General features: G+C 37.8%; 2 protein-coding genes across 2 annotated transcripts in view; both read right to left on the reverse strand.

Annotated features, from left to right (window-relative positions):
* The window catches only part of caps2 (calcyphosine 2), a 34090-nt gene extending 25446 nt beyond the window's left edge, over positions 1-8644 (reverse strand). Inside the window, exons 1-5 of the mRNA XM_062982741.1 lie at positions 8498-8644; positions 6093-6178; positions 5371-5417; positions 2522-2567; positions 1322-1447 (exon numbers count right to left, since the gene is read on the reverse strand). Of these exons, the coding sequence (XP_062838811.1) occupies positions 1322-1447; positions 2522-2567; positions 5371-5417; positions 6093-6170 (297 nt within the window). The 5' untranslated portion in view covers positions 6171-6178; positions 8498-8644. The remainder of the gene's footprint in view (positions 1-1321; positions 1448-2521; positions 2568-5370; positions 5418-6092; positions 6179-8497) is intronic.
* A 1439-nt stretch (positions 8645-10083) lies between these two features.
* ccdc107 (coiled-coil domain containing 107) lies at positions 10084-17745 on the reverse strand. Its single transcript, XM_008110963.3, has 6 exons — positions 17494-17745; positions 14999-15204; positions 14003-14069; positions 12906-12996; positions 11325-11434; positions 10084-10561 (listed from the first exon to the last, which is right to left on the reverse strand). The coding sequence occupies exons 1-6, from the start codon at positions 17654-17656 to the stop codon at positions 10290-10292; spliced, it is 909 nt and encodes a 302-aa protein (XP_008109170.1). The 5' UTR covers positions 17657-17745; the 3' UTR covers positions 10084-10289.
* Positions 17746-19202: the final 1457 nt, after the last annotated feature.

Consider the following 19202-nt stretch of genomic DNA (forward strand, 5'->3'; position numbering starts at 1 on the left):
TTTACTGCTTTTCTAGTTTGTTTATTTTCCAGCAATTAACTCTATTTGTTTTCCAAAGCTGAATTGAAGCGTTATTTAGTTTTTTATTGAATGCCAGCATGGGAAATTAGCGTGGCTCGTTTTTGAGTTATTATTGTCCAATCTACTCTCGAAACACTGAAAAGTGAAGTGTTTCAAGGATATTTCCTGTGTTTATGTTATTTTTTGGCTTATCTTCGGAATAAACTTTGTTTTGTATGTTAACTGGCGTCTGACTCTTGACATACATACATACTATTATATATTATAGTGGCCAGCTCCAGACAAAAATAAATGATACAATATTTTAACTGTTCACAAATGTTCTCTGAATATGTTCTATTGCAAAAGTCATCTTATTCAATGCAATTTCCACCTCTTTTCTATCATGCTTTGATACAATTCCTAGTGATATGGCTATTGATGTTTGTACAAATGTATGATCAGCGGTACTTGTTCTCAACTTCCCAGCAGTATATTTTTACTGATTAATATACTTGGTTTCTTTAAAACAGTCTTAAAATTAGGGACTCTTCTATACGATTTCTGACATCAAGACTTTTCAGATCAAATAATGTTTCTTTATCAGAAGCCATATTAATCATTACTTATTGAAGTCCCCATTAATCTAACTGCTTGTTATTTAAACATTTCTTTCTTTTCAAGCAACATGAAGATTCTCCATCTCAGGTCAATCAGTTCTCTTAAGCCTTTATGCTTCAGCAATCTGTTAACAAAAACCACAGCACTCTATGCTCATTCTATAATTACTCCAATCATATGTGGAGAGAAACAGAAAGAGAAAGATGGGATAGATATCAATGAAAACGTTCACACTGAATAAATAAAGAGATAGGCTTTCAATTAAGACCAGATGCAGCAATGAGGTCATTACAATCTAATTTCTGTCCTAACAGGACTGCAAAATGAATCATGTCCAGTGCATTTAAGATGCAGATGCACATGGAAAAACAACAAGACCACAATATTTTAAATATAACATACTTTAATGATTAAAGTCACACAGTTACTCTTATGTAAAATTTCAATTATTCTGACAAAAGTAGACAATGACTGAAGTGCCATTACCATTATTTCAAATTAAACTAGCAACAGTATTACAATGAAAAAAATATTTCAAATGTATGGAATAATCTAAGAATGTATTTTAAAAGCATCTCTTTGAACAACAGTAGATTAAGTGATAATTCATTGACACACCCACCCCATTTTATCCATGAACCTAATAATTCAATGCAGCATTTTTTTTCCTAACTATATCTACAATAACAAATTAACTTACCTGTTGAACATTATAATGCTGTGCATAAGGAGTCTGTAATGGAGTACCGCAGCTAATAGTTGAAGCTGATTGTAGAGGACCAGCATGAGAACGGCCAACACTATACGGTTTGTAGGTATCTCCATCCTAAAATAAAATACAAGATTATTGGCTTATATTTTACAATACATCATGTTCCATTAAACTATACAGAGCTAGTGTAAATACACAAACTACACAAAAACCTTATATTTACCTTAGATTTGTGAATTATCTGTATCATTTCTTGTGTTAGAAATGTTTCCACACATCAGTACAAATAAGTAATGAAATGTAATAGAAATAGTAATTGATTAGTACTGAGAGTATATTTTGAAATGAAATTAGATGGACATAAACTCACTCAGATTATGACTAACAACAGAAACAATAGAAATAATATCTACCAGTCTGAATACTAGAACTATGTTATGTCTGCTTTTACAGAAATCTGAAGTCCATTTAGTGGTCTCCCTTAAATTACAGCCAGCATGTCAAGGTAAAAAAAAATCATATTCAAGAGTTTCATTCTAGTATGTTGTAAGTGGACTATTTTTAAAAAGTAGCTTGAATTAAGCTTTCCAATTTTGTCACTGTAATCTACCATCATGTAGATTTTCATCTGACATCTATGATATTCAACATAGGCATTTTACATACCCTCATATTGGTAAAAATGTTTTTACAAAACTGAAATCCTTATAAGAACAACAGCTTTCTTTAGTCCTGGAATAATCATTCAGCACACAACTGAACATTTAATTCTTCTTAATAACAAATTCAAATAAGGATGGACAACTGTTTTGATGTAGGATCTGTACTAAGCCCCAGAAGGGCTACTCTCTATGGTGTTTTGAAGGCAAATTACCACAGTTCTGACCTCTTTGGGTAATTTCAGAACCAGGTGAGACTTTTTCCAACCATTTCCCCCAGCTGGCCTGGAGGGGAATAAAAAGCATTAAAGGTCTGGAAGGAAGCCCATAAAGAATCTTGAGAACGGCTTAAATTTCAGGCTGCATTTTTTCCACCCCTGCACTAGAAAGGTCACATCTAGGCCATACAAATCAAATCACAGCATGAGATATTGATTTGAAGTCCAATCTTTCTCATTAGTGTTTATATTCTAGCAACTTTTATATTTGAGTCAGTATTAATCATTTTCAGATAATTAATATTAGTTACCTCATCCTCTGAATCTCCCAGTTTTCCCAAGTCTAGGCATGGAACTCTGCAGAACAATAAGAAGTTATGAAATATAGCAAAATTTCCCCTGAGTTTCAGGGGCCATCAAATGTTTTTCTGTCAATGAAGAATGTAGCTTTCAAAATGGCCTAATCCTCAAAACCAGAAACCTTCCTATTAAAATATTTTAGCTTCAGGAAACAGGAGAAAAAAGCTGGGACTTCTTCATCCAGGATTAAAAGGGGCATTGGAGGCACTACAAGTATATAGCAGGTAATTATTTTGTTTCCACTTGAGAACTGCTCAAGACAATGCAGATTCTTTTTACTCTCTACTGGAGAGACAATACTGAAAAGTCTTAAATTTCCCAACTAATTGATCACAATTAGGCTTCATATAACCATGCATACCTTCCAGAAGCCTCTTTGAAGTGGAGAACTAATCCTAATGAAAATGGTAAAAATCTGCCCTCCCAGTTTTATCAAAACTGCAAATGCATGAGCATATTTGGAATTTAGAAACAAGTGTTCAGCCTTTTGTCTGTAGCATTTGGCTTGACCTAGTTCTCAGTGAAGTTGAGTGTAATATTGCCTAGTTTCAATATTGACATGTGTAAAAGTGTTCAAGAAGAAAACAATTTGCAGCAATGCTTTTCAAACACTGAGTATCATTTATATCCACACAAGTACTAGTTATTTTCTACCAGTAGCTTTTGGTCCTTCTAGCAAAGGGAACTGCATTTTATCAGTGCAGAATAGAGTGCTCCTGCCTTCTTGTAGCACACCTACACGAATATTTAATTCTGATGGGAAGGAGAATAAGCTCTGTGGCAAGTATATGACTTACGAAGCTGATTTGAGTTAATGAGAGCAAAAGTATTTTTTCCATGGCTTTGAACCACATTAACAAAAGTCACGGGTTGCTCTGAAGTTTCCCCAGGAATCCGGAGCAAAACGCAACTTCGTGCTAAGCTGTGGCAGTTCTAAGATTGAAATGGCTGCAATTGTTTACATGGGTATCCTGTGTTCCCAGTCCAGGAACATGGGATGGCACTTACTGTACCCCTCCTGTTTTTGTCACAGTGGCTACCAACTAAACATAAAATGACTTGGGATCATCACTCATCACCTGGAGTGACATTGGCTGGAGCACAAGGAAAAACAAAGAAGGGAGGGGAAGGAGGAGTAATTCTTCCTTTCACTCTCCCAAATCACTCTCGTGCCCTTGCCAATATCACTACAGGTGATGAGCAACAGCCAACAGCCATTCTGTGACTGGCAGTCACAACTATGATGAGAACAAGAGAGGGATTGTAAGGATGGCTATCCAGTGGCACTGAACTGGGTTTGGCACCATTGGACTGTCAGGACACTTTCCCACTTCTGCAAGGCCCAGGGACTGGTGATAAAGGCTCCTTCCCACCTCCGCAGCTACCTGGGGGCAGCACAGTAAGAACATTCTGGGGGCCTCTCCAGACTTCAATACTCCAGATCGGCCCTTGGGTATTGTGTCTGTGTAGACACACTTTTGGGTGACAGCAGAGACCTTCCACAAAGTTTTGCACAGGTATTAGTACTATCATTAACATAAAATTTATCTTTGTCTCTGCTTGTCATCCAAATACAGACACACAATGGCCAAATCAAATCTACTTTTGAGCCTTTTGGCATGTTGTATAGCTTTCAGTCATGACAGAAGAACAACCGCATGGGTAAATTTTCCCTCCAGCTTCCCTTTTGTCATAGGCATGCTTTGGTTTGGGTTTATAACCAGCTGTTTTTATGTCAAAAGGAGACCTTTCCCATTCATATTATACAGCTCCTTCATTCCCAATGACTGACACTAGGGAAAACTATTCTCAGCACCAATCGGTGAGTATAAAATGTCAACACATACGAAGGAGAAATTAACCCCTCATCCTGGTACAGCAAGAGAAGTAGCAGCAGCATATGATCAAGGTCCTATGTCAGGGCTACATAGCATAAATCTTCACACGTGAAATTAGTTAATTTTGTTTATATCAGGTAAATAATGCATTTGTTTATTTATATCAGGCTACATATCCAAATGATCAACTGCAGGATTATTACTGCCAGTTCCATGTGTGCATTGGACAAAACTGTCCAACTCTATAAGAACTTGTGCACACCTAAGACATAGAATGAGTCCCACCAATGTCTTCTTTTGTATTTTTGCCTTTGTTCTTTCTGTACCTATGGTACCTAGTCTGTCTATGAACTCTTAATATGTGTGAATGCTTGTCTCTGTGCGTGTGCAGTTTTAGTTGGCCATGTCTATACAGGCATTTTATAACCCATCATCTATTACCACATGTAATCTTTCCCCGTTACATTACACATTTATGGACTATTCTGTAGATCTGGAATAAAGAACATGGTACTTAAAATTTTAACATAATTTCATAGTGAAATGATGCCACTAAGAATGAAAAAGGAAATCAAGTACACTAAAAGCACCAGATCCCTTCTGATCTTTGAAGCTAAGCAAGGTTACCCCTGATTAGAACTTCAATGCTGTCTTTTAGAGGAAAACCATGGCAAACCACCTCTGAATATGCCTTGCCTTAGAAAATCCTATGAAATTCCTAAGGTCATGATAAGACAACAAATAATTTCAATGTACATGCATATCCATGGGTAAAAAATTGTTAGAACAGGTCAGCAACAGATACTGAACACATGCTAAGAAATAAACTAATATTTCTTCCATGTTGTTGGTTATATTTCCTTGACAACAGTGGTGCTTGATCATTCTGCCTTTTTTAAACTTATGCATTTGGGGGGGGACTATTTTGCATAGTATAGTATGTAAATGAAAGATTGACTTACTCTGCTGGTCGAGGACCATGACTTGACCTTGTTTGTGGCCTCCAGCCCTAGAAAATAACATATAAACTTCTTACCCCAAATTTTTCTATATCTTTCAAATACTAAACCTTAGGTAAGGATTGCAAAGCTTTTAAATAAAAATAAAAATATATTTAAAATAAAGGCATATCAAGGGGAAACATGAAGAAAATAAAGGAATAATTATGAAAAGAATGAAAAGTTAACTCTATGGTACTACAGAAGTTTAAATTTCCTGAATTATCCGAGAGTAGGATAGTATATGTGCTATCTACTAATAAGTTACTACCTTTTCCCTATATTCACAGTCATTTTCTATTCATAAAGTTCAAGCCTAAGAGGCAATGTGGTGCAGCAGTAGGAGCATTACACTATGACTCTGGAGAACAGGGTTTGAATCCCTGTATAATCATGCAAATCCACTGGGTGACTTTGGATACGTCACATTCTTTCAGCCTTGAAGAAAGGAAAAGGCGAACTTTCTCTGAACAAATCTTGCCAAGAAAATCTCATTATAGGTTTGCCTTAGAATCACTTTAAATCAGCAAGCAACAAGCAAGTTTGCAGATGTTGTTCTTAATGTATATAATATATAAACGACTACATAATTATATGAAAAGGGAGGTCAATTACATTCATTTGCAGTATTTTAAAAGAAAAATAATTGTATGCTTAAAAATTAATAATCATTAATTTAAACTTACTTGAGCATGTTTGCCTTTCCTTGTGGAGAGGGGTGCTTGCCTTGGAGACGCAGCAACTCCTTTAATCTCCAAATCCATTTGAACTGCTATCAGCATTTTTAAAGTGTAAAACAAAAGCAAAATAAATAAAGATATCCTCATAGATGAGTGAGATTGTTTCTAAAGGGATTTTAGTAAGGCAATAAAGTCCTTAGTAATTATATTTCTCCCTAAATTTTAGCTTGGCCTAAACATTTTCAGTGTATTATATGTCTCAATATATTGTTGAAAATTGTAGTATCTATCAATTTTAATTGCTGTTTTATGCACAAACTGATAGCAGCTATCAATGTTAATAAATTTCACGTTCCAGTCTTCACCTGAAACTTGTCATGGTACTTCAAAGCCAAGTTTTGCTTGCAGTGCCTCAAACACATTTCTTTTTATCTCTTAAAATAAACTATCCCCACTAGGTCACAGAGCTCTGGGGCCTCACTAAAGTACTACAAGCTCTGCAAATCCATACAATGTTTCCATGATTGCTAAAATGGAATAATAGCGCTATAACATCAGAGTGGAATAGGGCTCTTAGTCTCAAAGGTGCTACAAGATTCTTTGCATACTGATATTTCAGATAAGCACTGCTAGGTTTTTGGGTTCCTCCCCCATTAAGGGCTGAGCACCTCTTATTCTGAAATACAGGCAGTCCACAAGTTACAAACAAGATAGTTTCTGTAGGTTTCTTCTTAAACTGAATTTGTATATACAGTACCAGTCAGAACAGATACATTTTTAAAGTGTAAAAACAGTCAAATGCTTTGGATAGCATCGGGAAGGGTTAACATCCCTATACCGATAGTTTTTCTGTCTGTGCCCCTTCAGAAGATTTCACCTTTCAGTCCCTGCAATAATTGGATTGTGAAAAAATCGGCTTGTTGTGGAAATTGGTGAGAAAGCTTCAGTGGAGGCATCTTTCCCCCATGATAACTCTCTCAGTAGTGAATATCCCTTTCAAGGAGCTGAATTCTCCCACTTCCTGTTGTCTCGCCCCATTGTGAACTACAAGTTGTTTGAAAATCTAATGTTTGTAACTCTGTGACTGTACTCCAAAATTGTCCTCATGAGCAGCTGAGACAGGGACATCTTTACTCTCTGATTATTTATTTTATTTCATGTCAAAAGCGTTGCATAAATAAAATAAAACTTATTTATTTAATAAAACTAATAAAATAGAGGGAACACAAATAGTTTTAGACCAAAAACGGGCAACAGTGACCACACTGTCTGTGGCTTTAAACAATTCTTCCTATGTGCATGAGGCAGGGCACTGAGGGCAAGCATACCGATGCAGAGTTATTTGTTCTGCTACACAGGCACACAAGGTGGAGGATTATTCTAGGTAGTGCCATTTTGCCAGGTTGTCTTTTGATCTGCCTGCTCCACTTCTGAGTCTGTTCAGGGACTTCCAAGTTGCCCATTCTTGGTTTGCCCCTGGAGGAAGACCCTTGGCGGGGAGCCACCCAGTTGGGATTTTCTGGTTTAGCTGGCCAGAGGGAAAATGGTCAAGTGGATACAAACCTTCTGATGGTCAAGTGGATACAAACTTTGTTTAATACACAAAATGATTTTAAAATATTGTGTATATGATAACCTCTAGGCCAGGCATGGGCAAACTTTGGCCCTCCAGGTTTTTTGGACTTCAACTCCCACAATTCCTAGCAGCCTACCAGCTGTTAGGAATTGTGGGAATTGAAGTCCAAAACACCTGGAGGGCCAAAGTTGGCCCATGCCTGATCTGTAGTGTAGAATTAATGAGGTTAGATGGCACTTCAACTGCCATGGCTCAATGCTATGGAATCCTAGGAACTGTAGTTTTGCAATGTTTCTTTCGTCTTCTCTGCCAAAAAGTAGTGGCGCCTCACCAAACTACAACTCCTGAAATAACACATTGGGCCTGTCGCCAAACTACATTCATTCTGAACAGTGTAGGACTTCGCCTCCCAGAATCCCAGGTTCTAGTTGAAATGGGCTGGAGCTTCTAGGAACACAGTTTTAGCAAAAACAGACTACACAGCTGAATAAAATCCTACATTATGTGCTTTGAACTGGAATATATGGCAGTGTGGACTCAAGACACCACAGTTCAAAGCAGATACTGTATTGTGGGATTTTCTGCCTTGATATTCTGGGTTATATGGCTGTGTGGAAGGGCCCAAGGACGCATACAAAACAAAGGCTTTCCACTGCAGCGTTACGCGCGTCCGTCCTTGTCGAGCGAAGAAGTCTCAAGTGAAGAAAACCTGCTTCGTTCACTCAGAAAAATCCCTCCATTTGCCTTGGTTTTCTAGCCTCGCCGATCCCTCCCCCAGCCCCCAGCCCTCCGTTTTATTTTGTAAATACAGGTTAAAATGAGACGCAGGACCCACCGTGGAAAGGCTGGGCGAAGATAGAAGCGGCACCGACAAGTTCAAGCGAGGCGTAAAGGCCTCTTTTTGCCTAGGCCTCGAAGCGCCGCAGCCTGCGATTTTGGTTGCCTAGGCGACCAGCAAACAAGATGGCGGATCCCTCCCACACACACACAGACGCGCGCGCTCCCTCCCCTCGCTTGATTTGGAGATGTTATCGGGTCCGTTTCGCCCCTTTTATCCACGAAGGAAGGACTCAACTAAGCGTTCTCATCATCCGTTTTCTGGCTTATCTTCCCGGCGGTGGTTGTTGCTTGGGTGTTTTTGTTGCAAAGGAAGGCGTTTCACCCTTTTCATCTCTCTCCTGTAACCATAGTGCATGTGGCAGGCCTCAGACTGCATTATAAATTGTAAATGCAGTCTTAGCCCTGCCATATGCACAATGGAATACCTTCTTACAGCGACACCAGAGGCACTCCAAGTGGCCAGCTACTGGTCCAAGGACATTTAGTATAATGCCAAGTTGTTGTTGTGTGTGTGTTTTATCTCTTTATATTTTCAAATACATTACAACTTTGTACCTTTGCTTCGCTTCTGACACTATATATAAATATCTCTCTCCTGGCACGTTTCTGGGTGCATGCAATTTTATTTACTGTACATATTTATTTGACACTGTCATATTTGTCATGGCTCAATGTTATGGATAATAATTTTATTTCTTACCCACCACTCCTCATGGCTCGCGGCGGGTTACAACATTGCATAGGATTTGTAATTTTGCAAGGTCTTGAGCCTTCTCTGTCAGAAAGTGTTGGTGCCTCAGCAAAGTACAACTCCCTTGATGCCATAGCACTGAGCCATAGCAGTTAAACTGCATTCATTCTACAGAGTAGATCAGGCATGGGCAAACTTTAGCCCTCCAGATGTTTTGAACTTCAACTCCCACATGGGCAAACTTTGGCCCTCCAGGTGTTTTGAAGTTCAAAACACCTGGAGGGCCAAGGTTTGCCCATGCCCATGCCCGTGCCTGCTGTAGATGCACCTGTCTCAAGAGGTTTACTGAATTGAACTGTTTATAATATTGCCAAGCTTCTCTTTTCATGTATGGCTCATATCTTGATTATATAGGTTTAAGAAAATCTTTATGTATTGCTATCAACCTCCAGAGCCCCTGCCGTTTATTATGTTCTAAACCGCTTTGAGTCCCCCCAGGGGTGAAAAAAGCAGTATAGAAATGCAGTTAATAATATTGACCTAGGAGAGGAGCTATCATGTCTCCTCTCAACCTTCTCTTTTGCAGGTCAAACATACCCAGCTCTTTATGACACTCCTCATAGGGATTCATGGTTTCCAGACTTTTGATCATTTTAGTCGCCCTTCCCTTTTCTACAGCTTTCCAGAGTATTTCCACTGTTTCAAATCAAATGAAGTGAACAGCAGAAACAAGAAACACATTACATCTGCACTATGTCAATAAACTTCAAAATCAACTACGGGTAGTATCAATTCACAATACCAATTGGTATTTGTTCCAAGTTATTTCAATACAAGCAAATGGCTAGAGTCATTTTACTGTGAGAGAAGACAAAAAGGCTTACTGTGTATTTCGTTGCCATTCCTCAACTTTAATCATTGTAAAAATATGATAAAACTCGATAGCATATTGGACTTTCAGCATAATATAAATAAATAGAAAAGTTTCATAAATATCTCATTTCAAAGCATATTACAGTAAATGTGTACCTATTACAGGATAATTTAAAAGTGCATAATAAGATGTGCAATAATTCATCACTGACTTCTATCTGTTTTATTCATTTCTAATACGTCGTCTTAATCCAATGTCTGCTGAATCTAGATTAGCTACTTCAACAGCTTCCATCTTTGGTTCCTCCATCAGATTAAGTAAGAACTCGTGATCCAAGTGTTCATGCTCTTCTTCATCACCATGTTCCTCAGTGTCATCAAATAACACTTCATGCTCACATTTTTCATCACTCTCCTCGCTCATCTCTGTTTTAGGAGGTTCACCGAATGATTGAATAAGATCTTCAAGCTTCTCTTGGCATGTATGGCTAATATCTTGATTTTCAAAGAAACAAGTAAAATTTTCAAATTATTGGTGAGTTTAATGTCTTTACAAGAATTAAAATAGATGCTGTCCTCAAATTACATGTAAGTCATTATATACTGCATTAATATGCCCAATTGACTTCCACATTGAATCATTAACCATGTTTCTATTATTATGCAAGAGCAAACAAGTTTATAGATCATATGCAGAAAATATATTGAAAAGATAAAGCAGAAGCAAGAATTTTCCACAACTAGACTATCTGCTCCATTCATTTTAACAGGGAAAACCAACACCTATACCTAATAGAATGAGGAGTAAGCATCATCTCTTTTTAAAATGAAGGACGGTCACAATATTAGAACATTATATGTGAGAATTGTGAAATTAATAGCCTAATCAGGAGGCATAGAACTGGCTTAGATTAGAATACTGCACTAAACCAGCAAAATGTCATCTCACATTAAGACCATAAGAAACATATGTGGCATTTTTTGGGATCTAAGAGTGCATTTCCACTGATAATTAATGTAATTTGACACCATTTTAACTGCCATGGAATAATGGGAGCTGTTGTTTTATAATGCTTTTTGTCTTCTCTGTCAAAAAAGTGCTAGTTCCTCACCAATCTACAACTCACAGGATTCCACAGCATTGAGCCATGGCAGTTAATGTGGTGTTAAACTGCAATAATTCTAAAGTATAGATACACCCCAAATTATCTAATGGAGGAATTTTTGTTACAAACTGTAAAACAAAATAAATAATTACCTTGTGGTTTCATTGCTGACTTGTCCAATCCACTTTCTTTCATCAACTTCCTAATGGACTCAAGTTGTACCATAATTTCATCTTTCTGTTCAGAGGCCAAGGCATTAATGCTGAAAAGCCAGAAAAGAATGACTTGACAATTGAGTAAGTGTTAGCAAAAGGACTGAACTTATGTATCCCACCCAAACAAAGATTTTACGTTGGACTACAATCCCGGACACAAGGGTTCAAATCCTCGCTAGACCATGGGAACTCACTGGGTGAGCCACACTCTCTCAGGCTCAGAGGAAGGCAAAAACAAACCCCCTGAACTATTTTTGCCAAGAAATTGCCATAAATTTGGAACAAACACAACAAGTTAGATGAGTCTGGGGCTCATATTCTAAACCCCCCCGCCCCCACAAACACTAATATGAAAAAGAAATCAAAGGATATTGTTTTTGTGTAACATTTTCTGTTTTTAACACTAACATAATTCAAACCACAGTTTATGAAGCTGGCTTCTTTTGATTAACTTCTCTGGCCAACTATTCTCTGATGCATGAACAAGTATTCCCATCACCCTTAGAAAGTACAAGATCCTGTGACTTCGTTGTAAAACAACTCCCATCCACTGCAGCCAGTATTGCAATGTAAAGGAAGATGGGAGTGAGAGTTCAAAAACATCTACAGTGTTCCCTCACTACTTCACAGTTCACTTTTTGCAGATTCACTGTTTTGCAGTTTTTCAATAAACTCTAAAAGAATATTATAAATCTTAGAAATTTACAATTTACAGCCCAAGGAAGGGAGGAAGGAAAAGCTGAAGGGAGAGAAAAGAAGCCCAAGCGGCAACGGGAGGAAAAGGAGACGATTTATGAACATAGGATTGGTTGATAAAGATTTAAAATAGTGTATAACTACTAAAATAATGTATAAATATTAAAATAAATATAGTGTCCCTACTTTGTGGATTTTCACTTATTGCGGGTGGTCCTGGAACATAACCCCCACAATAAGTGAGGGAACACTGTAGTTGTCAAGCAGAAATCATCACACACCGAAAACTCTCAACATTACATTCTTATCATTGCAGTTTTAATGCCATGGGACTAGCTGTGCCAGCAAAGGAGGCACTATAGTCGTATCTTGATAACAGGAAGTTCATGTTGCCAGGATACAATTAAAATTAAAAGTACTGTCAAACCTTCAAACATGGAGATCTGACTTCAAGGAGCAAAAACTGGTCGGTGTGAAGGAGCTAACACCACTATCTTGATAACATGGATAATAATCCAGTTTCACTGTCCGCAGTGCAGTCAGAGGCAGTTGGGTACACCAATGAAATTTGTTCAACTTCTAGATAGATGCATTGGACCAAGACTGTGATATGCCCATCAAAGTTTTATTTTCCAATTTGCTTAGCAATCACTATGTTATGTATTTTTAACCAGATCATTAAAAAGTTGTATTAGTGTGATAAATATTTCTGTGACATTTCTGGTCAGTTCAAAAGTACAGAAATATAATTTTTGCATGCCTAAGGGAATTCAAAATTATATTATTAAAGAAAATTTGTATAGTTTAGCCTGGTTTACTTACCAGCTCGAAAGTGGATCTAACTGAGTTAACAAAGAATTCAGCATTTTCTCTGTTTGAGCTAGATGTTGCTCCAGCTCCAATAGCTGCTGTTCTACAAGTGAGAACAAACACTTACTGAATGAGTCTAGTGCTTGTGTTAATAGTCTGCATGCACATTTCCAAAAATAGTGACTATATACTGTTTGTAAATAATAGCATTCTATTATAGCATTCTATTAACTAGGTCTCATGTAAGTTTTATATTGTTCAGGTTAAAGATGCTTTGAGTTAAACAATTAAGTAAAAGAATTTTCAAAAGTCTTCTTTCATAGGATGGTAATGAAATAAAGAATTTATTGCAAGATTTCATATACAAGACAGATTTGTATGGAAATCAAATATATATCAAGTTTCATTTCCAGCATGGTTATTTTCCTAAAACTTCCAGTCTACAAATAGACTGTGTAATGCCTATTTTCCCAGAATCTTTGGTATAAATATCAAAAGGATGTGGGCAGAATGCATTTCTAATAAAATTGTAGAATATTTTTACAATAAAATTCCCATGTGCAATCTTACAAAACACTGACGGTATATTATACACTTTTAAAAACCAGTTTAATTTAATAAACCCAATATGATCAAATGGATAAACATTATGTTCAAATCTACTTTGGCAATCATTTTTAAAAGAATTTTAAAAGAATTACCTTCAACTAATTATTCTTAGAACTGAGGAATACTTAACGTTACATTCAGTTTACTTCATTTTGACTAGACTCTTCATTAATCCGTCTTGTATATGGTGATAAAATGGCAGGATATTTCTATGAATAAGTAGAGATGTCAAACAGCTCATTGTCAAAGCATGCTATCTCTCTGAATGAACAACAATCAAACTATGATGTCTAATTAACTAAACGTTCCCGTTTCAGCCATAGAATAAGTTGTGGTTATAAACTTTGGAAGAAATCAAGGCTTGAAGCTGTTTTAACGTGCTTTGGTTTGTTCCAAATTTGCGATTAAAACTTCCCAATTCAGATAAAATGAAAAGCATGTTAAACCCTCTTCATTTAATCACAAATCATGTAAAGGGAGAAGCAAAAGAACTACACTACCTGTTTCTTTTGTCTTATCTTCTGTGTTTTTCTCATTCTTGGTTAATTTTTCTTCTTGAGCTTTCATCTGCAATTGGTAAAATAAAATGCACTATAAAATGTATCAATAAATCTTCCACTGTTTTAAAAATTGCAATCTAATGATTAGAGCCTGAAGACACAATTAAGCAGGTAATATCACTTTATCTTAGAAACAAACTGTAATAGTAAGGTACTACTCCCAGAGTTGTCCTTCTGAACGTTTTTATTTGTTTGAACATGCTCCTCTTTGAGAAAAAAGGCACCAGGAAGCATATATATCCTATTTATTTATTCATGTTTAAAAAACAACACAAGATACTTTACTTGTGTGTGCTTACATGCTACCTCCAAAATCATTTAGTGCATGTGAAGAGCAAAAGAATAAAAAGTTTGATGAAACATGTTGAACTGCTCTTCGTTTTTGTGGTATAGAAGTCTACCTCTGTTCTTTCAGTATTATCAGGTATCAAAGCCGAAGAACACATCTACTTCATTAACTGAGGTATTCTTATATTAGGCAACTCATTACACCCTCAGACAAGTGCAGTTTATGAGCTGACTTATTTCAACTAACCACAGTTAAGATTGATTACAGTTTAGGGTGCAGACATATTAAACCAGAGTTAATCGAAAACAGAAGCCTTTAACATCATGGTCAAGGCAAACAAGGAAAAGAGAACGTAAGTCTAAAACTTGCTGTGGCTCATCCTTGTTAAGTAAGGGACCTTTGTTTTGCCTAATTCAGTTAGAAACAATATGAATATATATATTTTAAATACTACCTGATATAATTTAATAACACTTTTTATGCTGCAAGATGAGAAAGTCTATCTGAAATAATTGTAAAGAAAAAACTAGCCTTTTCACTTGGCACTATATATCTGAAATCACACTTACACAGAAGCACACAACAGAATCAATTCCAGTTGCATTAAAATCTATAGTCGAATAGCTCTCTGGATCCTTATTGATTACCTTTAAGAACTTGTACACAGCAAACACTCCCACACCTAGAGCATATAAAGGCATAAGTGTTAAAGCAAAATCTTTGCCATTCCCTCTACTTCGTTCAGTCTTCAACTCCTTCTCCATTGCGTTCCTCATTTGTTGAATGCTCTGATACATTTTAGTGTCAGAATTTTCTGATTTCATTTGTGACTGGAGAAGTCTCTCAGGTCTACCTATAAAACAAATATTTAGACAAATTATTGAAAGTTCAGTCCAACACATTAATTTGTATCATTTGAGCTCAAGTAATTTTTTTTGTATAGACTTGGACTTGTTTGAGATTTCTCAGAGTAAAAACTACTTTTGCTGCATTTTAGACATGGTTGGAGTACAACTGCTTAAAATTCCAGTTCCTGCAGGAAGATCAGAAGCCTGAAGCACAAAAATAATTGTTAGCAACCAATTATTAGCCCTGGCTTATTTATCATATTTTTTCAATCATAAGATGCATCTTCACTACTAAGAACCAAAATATGTAAGATACACCTGTGAGTCTAAGACTCACTCCATTTTTAGAGATGTGTATATATAGGCAGAAAACGTGTATCTTAGAATTGAAAAAATACAGTAATTTTGGATTTTTTTTAACATTCTGTATTTGAGTGTTGGGCTACAACTCGAGATCAAGGTTCAAATCATGGCTCTGTCATGAAAATCAACTAGATGATCCTGGGCAAGTCACATTATCTCAGAAAATCCCTGTCACATTATCTCAGAAACGACTTGAAGATATACAACAAGAACACAGTAAGTGTACACCCTTACATGCTGCATAGCATGTATAACACTATGTAACAATATTTGAGAAATTTTCTGTTCCTGGTCTAAAACTGTTGTTTTCTGTTTAATTGTGCTCCACAAACATTTTTGTGGCTGCCACAAACTATGTTGAATAGGTTGAGACTCTATGAGATATTCAATGAAAAACTATAGCAAAATGTGCTGCTGGATGTCCCATGAAAACAAGATATTTACACTCCCAATGATCTTCCATTGCCCAATAAATTAAAGGAATACTCCACAAACTCTGCTACCCAATACATTATGATCCAACAGGTCATAATTTATATTTATTTATTTACAGCATTTATATTCCGCCCTTTTCACCCCGAAGGGGACTCCGGGCGGATCACATTATAATCCCCAATAGGTTATGATCCTAACAGGTCATAATCCAAGAGCACAATATAAATGTCATTTGCTGATTGGTTCTATCATAAAAACATGGAAATGTTTATTAAACTGAAAAAACATTATTTCTATTTGATACTCTCAGCAGACAAAGATTCAAGCAGGGTTCTTTAAAATAACATGTTTGTTTTACTCACAACTCCATATATTTAAATATACAAGTACATTCCTTATCAGGTTAAGCTTTAAAACGTTTCAGTTTGTATCTTTAACTTATGGTTTTTAACAATCTCTCCAAAACTATATAGTTCTGTATAGCTCTTTTGTATAACAGTCTACTTCCAAGGAACTCAAACCTCAACTGACTTCTACCTTCTAACACTGGAATCTGTACTCAAACAGACTCATGCCTCAACTGTCATCCTTTTAAACTATGATCCTTTTAAACTGCATTCTAAACAGTTACTGAACCAGTCACATGGTCTGCAGCCCCTCCCACTGCCTCAAGTACATAGAGCTAAGAAAACTGCAAACCAAAGACATACACTTCAGTGAATAAACAACATAGAGTCTCTCTTATTCTGTATTATCCAACGCAGTCTGCCTTTTAGTAGTCAATGTTATCAATACATTGCGATGTTTTGGTGCTAAATCTGCAAATACAGTAATTACTACATAATGTTATGTAACGAACTTTTTCTGTCAACATGTTGTTTAGGTGCTTAATCATAACTTAATTTGACATTTAATAGGCTTTTCCTTAATCCCTCATTTTCCAACATTTTCACTTATCCAACGTTTTGCTGGCCCGTTTGAGTTGGATAAGCAAGACTCTACTGTATTATAAACAGACAAAACATTGGATAGAGGAGGCTTGAGAAGGTTGCTATCTCCAACAATTTATAACCCAGGAAAAAAATCATGTTACAGTGTAATCTATGCTGCAGAATTAATACAGTTTGACACCACTTGTAACTGCCATGGCACAATACTATGGAATAATGGCAATTGTTGATTTGCACCAGATCTCTGGCAGAAATGGCTGAAGATCCAATAAAAACTATAACTCTCATATTCCACAGCACTGAGCCATTGCAGTTAAAAGTCGTGTCTGCCTGCATTAAGTGTAGATTCGCCCTCTGAGTCTTCCATTCGCGTCTACATTTACAAATAGGTTTGGGGGCGAAGGAACGTCAATAAAGAAGTCGAGGAAGCTGATTTGCAGCGATGGCAGCTCCCAAGACACATCTAGCCATCTCATGCCGGAAGCCTTTTTTCTCGTCGGCCTTCAATAACGGGTTGGGAGTAGGAGGAGCCGGGAAACGCGTTACCATAGCGGTGCTGATGCGGTTCGTGGCGACCGGGGGAGGCCTTGGCCCCGCGGTTGGCCCTCCCGGCCCCGCCGAACATCCGGGGCATCACCACGAAGGCGCAGAGCACCAACACCACCGAGACCGCCACTTGCTGCACCGCCGACAGGCCCAGCGCCGCCATCGCGGAACCGCCTCGCCCTGCAAATGTTGAAACAGGAAACAGCCTCCGCAAGGAGGAAGCAGGCCGGAAGCCCAGCTAACCATAGGCTTGTGACGGGAACGTTCCCCTCCGGCTGCTCCTCCGTTTTCGCTTCCTCCTGACAGCGCCCCCTGGTGAGCTCCGGAGGTGCATATTGTACACTGTGGAATTAATACCATTTGAACTGGAGAAATTACACTGTTTAGCCCAGTGGTTCTCAACCTCTGGCTGGCTCCCCAGGTGTTCTGGCCTACAAATCTCAGAAATCCGAGCCAGTTTACCAGCTGTTAGGATTTCTGGGAGTTTAAGGCCAAAACATCTGGGGGCCCACAGGTTGAGAACCACTGGTTTAGCTGGTGTGTCACCACCTGACATCCGCCGGGAAGTAGCAGCCAACAATGAAAGGACCAAGGCAGTGACATCTCTGGCCCATCCTGTTTGGATATCAGCCAGTACACCAATGCCTTAAATCAAGAAATCGTTTTCTAAGATCTACTCTCAGGAACACCTCAGCAAGCGAGAATCCAAAAGTGGCAGGCTAAAACCTGGAACCTCAAGCCATGGCGGATGCTGAATGAGAGACTCCCTCTTGAGCACATAAAAGACTGGGTGACTTGGAAGGCGCTGAAAAGATTGCGCTCTGGCACCATGAGATGCAGAGCCAACCTTAAGAAATGGGGCCACAAAGTGGAGACCAAGACATATGAGTGTGGAGAAGAGCAAACCACAGACCACCTATTACAATGCAGTCTGAGCCCTGCCACATGCACAATGGAGGACCTTCTTATATCAATACCAGAGGCACTCCCAAATGGCCAGTTACTGGTCAAAGGACATTTAGTAGAATGCCAAGTTTTTAACTTTGTGTTTTTAAATACATTATAACTGTACCCTCAGTTCGCTTCTGATATGATAAATATACCAATTGAACTGCCATGGTTCGGGCTTTATAGTTTGGCAAGGCACCAGCACTCTTTGGCAGCAAAGGCTAAAGACTACGGTAGCATGCAGCCATAACAGTTAATGTGGCATCAAACTCCATTAATTGTGCAGTATAGATGCACCCTTGGAAACCACTGCGAAATTCTTGGATCCCAAGTGTTTTGGATTTTATTTCAGATTTTGAAACATCTGTATTCACATATACATGCCCTTCTATATTTACATATACATACACAATGGAGATGAGATCCACGTTTTAACATAAATTCATTATGTTTTGTAGAGACATGGAGGATCAAAGTTTGGGAACCGCTCAGCTAAAAAAATAGGTACTGGTTAAGTATCCCTTATCCAAAATATCTGGTATCTGTGATGACTCATGGGCCATGTAGTCCCGTTCCTAGCGCTGTGGTGACAGATGAAGAGGAAAACTTGGGTTTTCCACCGTTTCAGCCAGAATTGGAATTGTCCCAGCCAGAATTGGAGCCCTTGCACCTGCAGGAGGTTTGTCTTCCAGAAAGCTGCCAAACAAGCCCTGAGTCAAAATCTCCCCCATTTTCTCGCCGTAACTATTATCAACAACAGA

This window comes from Anolis carolinensis, chromosome 5, assembly GCF_035594765.1.
Source record: "Anolis carolinensis isolate JA03-04 chromosome 5, rAnoCar3.1.pri, whole genome shotgun sequence".
Lineage (NCBI taxonomy): Eukaryota > Metazoa > Chordata > Lepidosauria > Squamata > Dactyloidae > Anolis > Anolis carolinensis.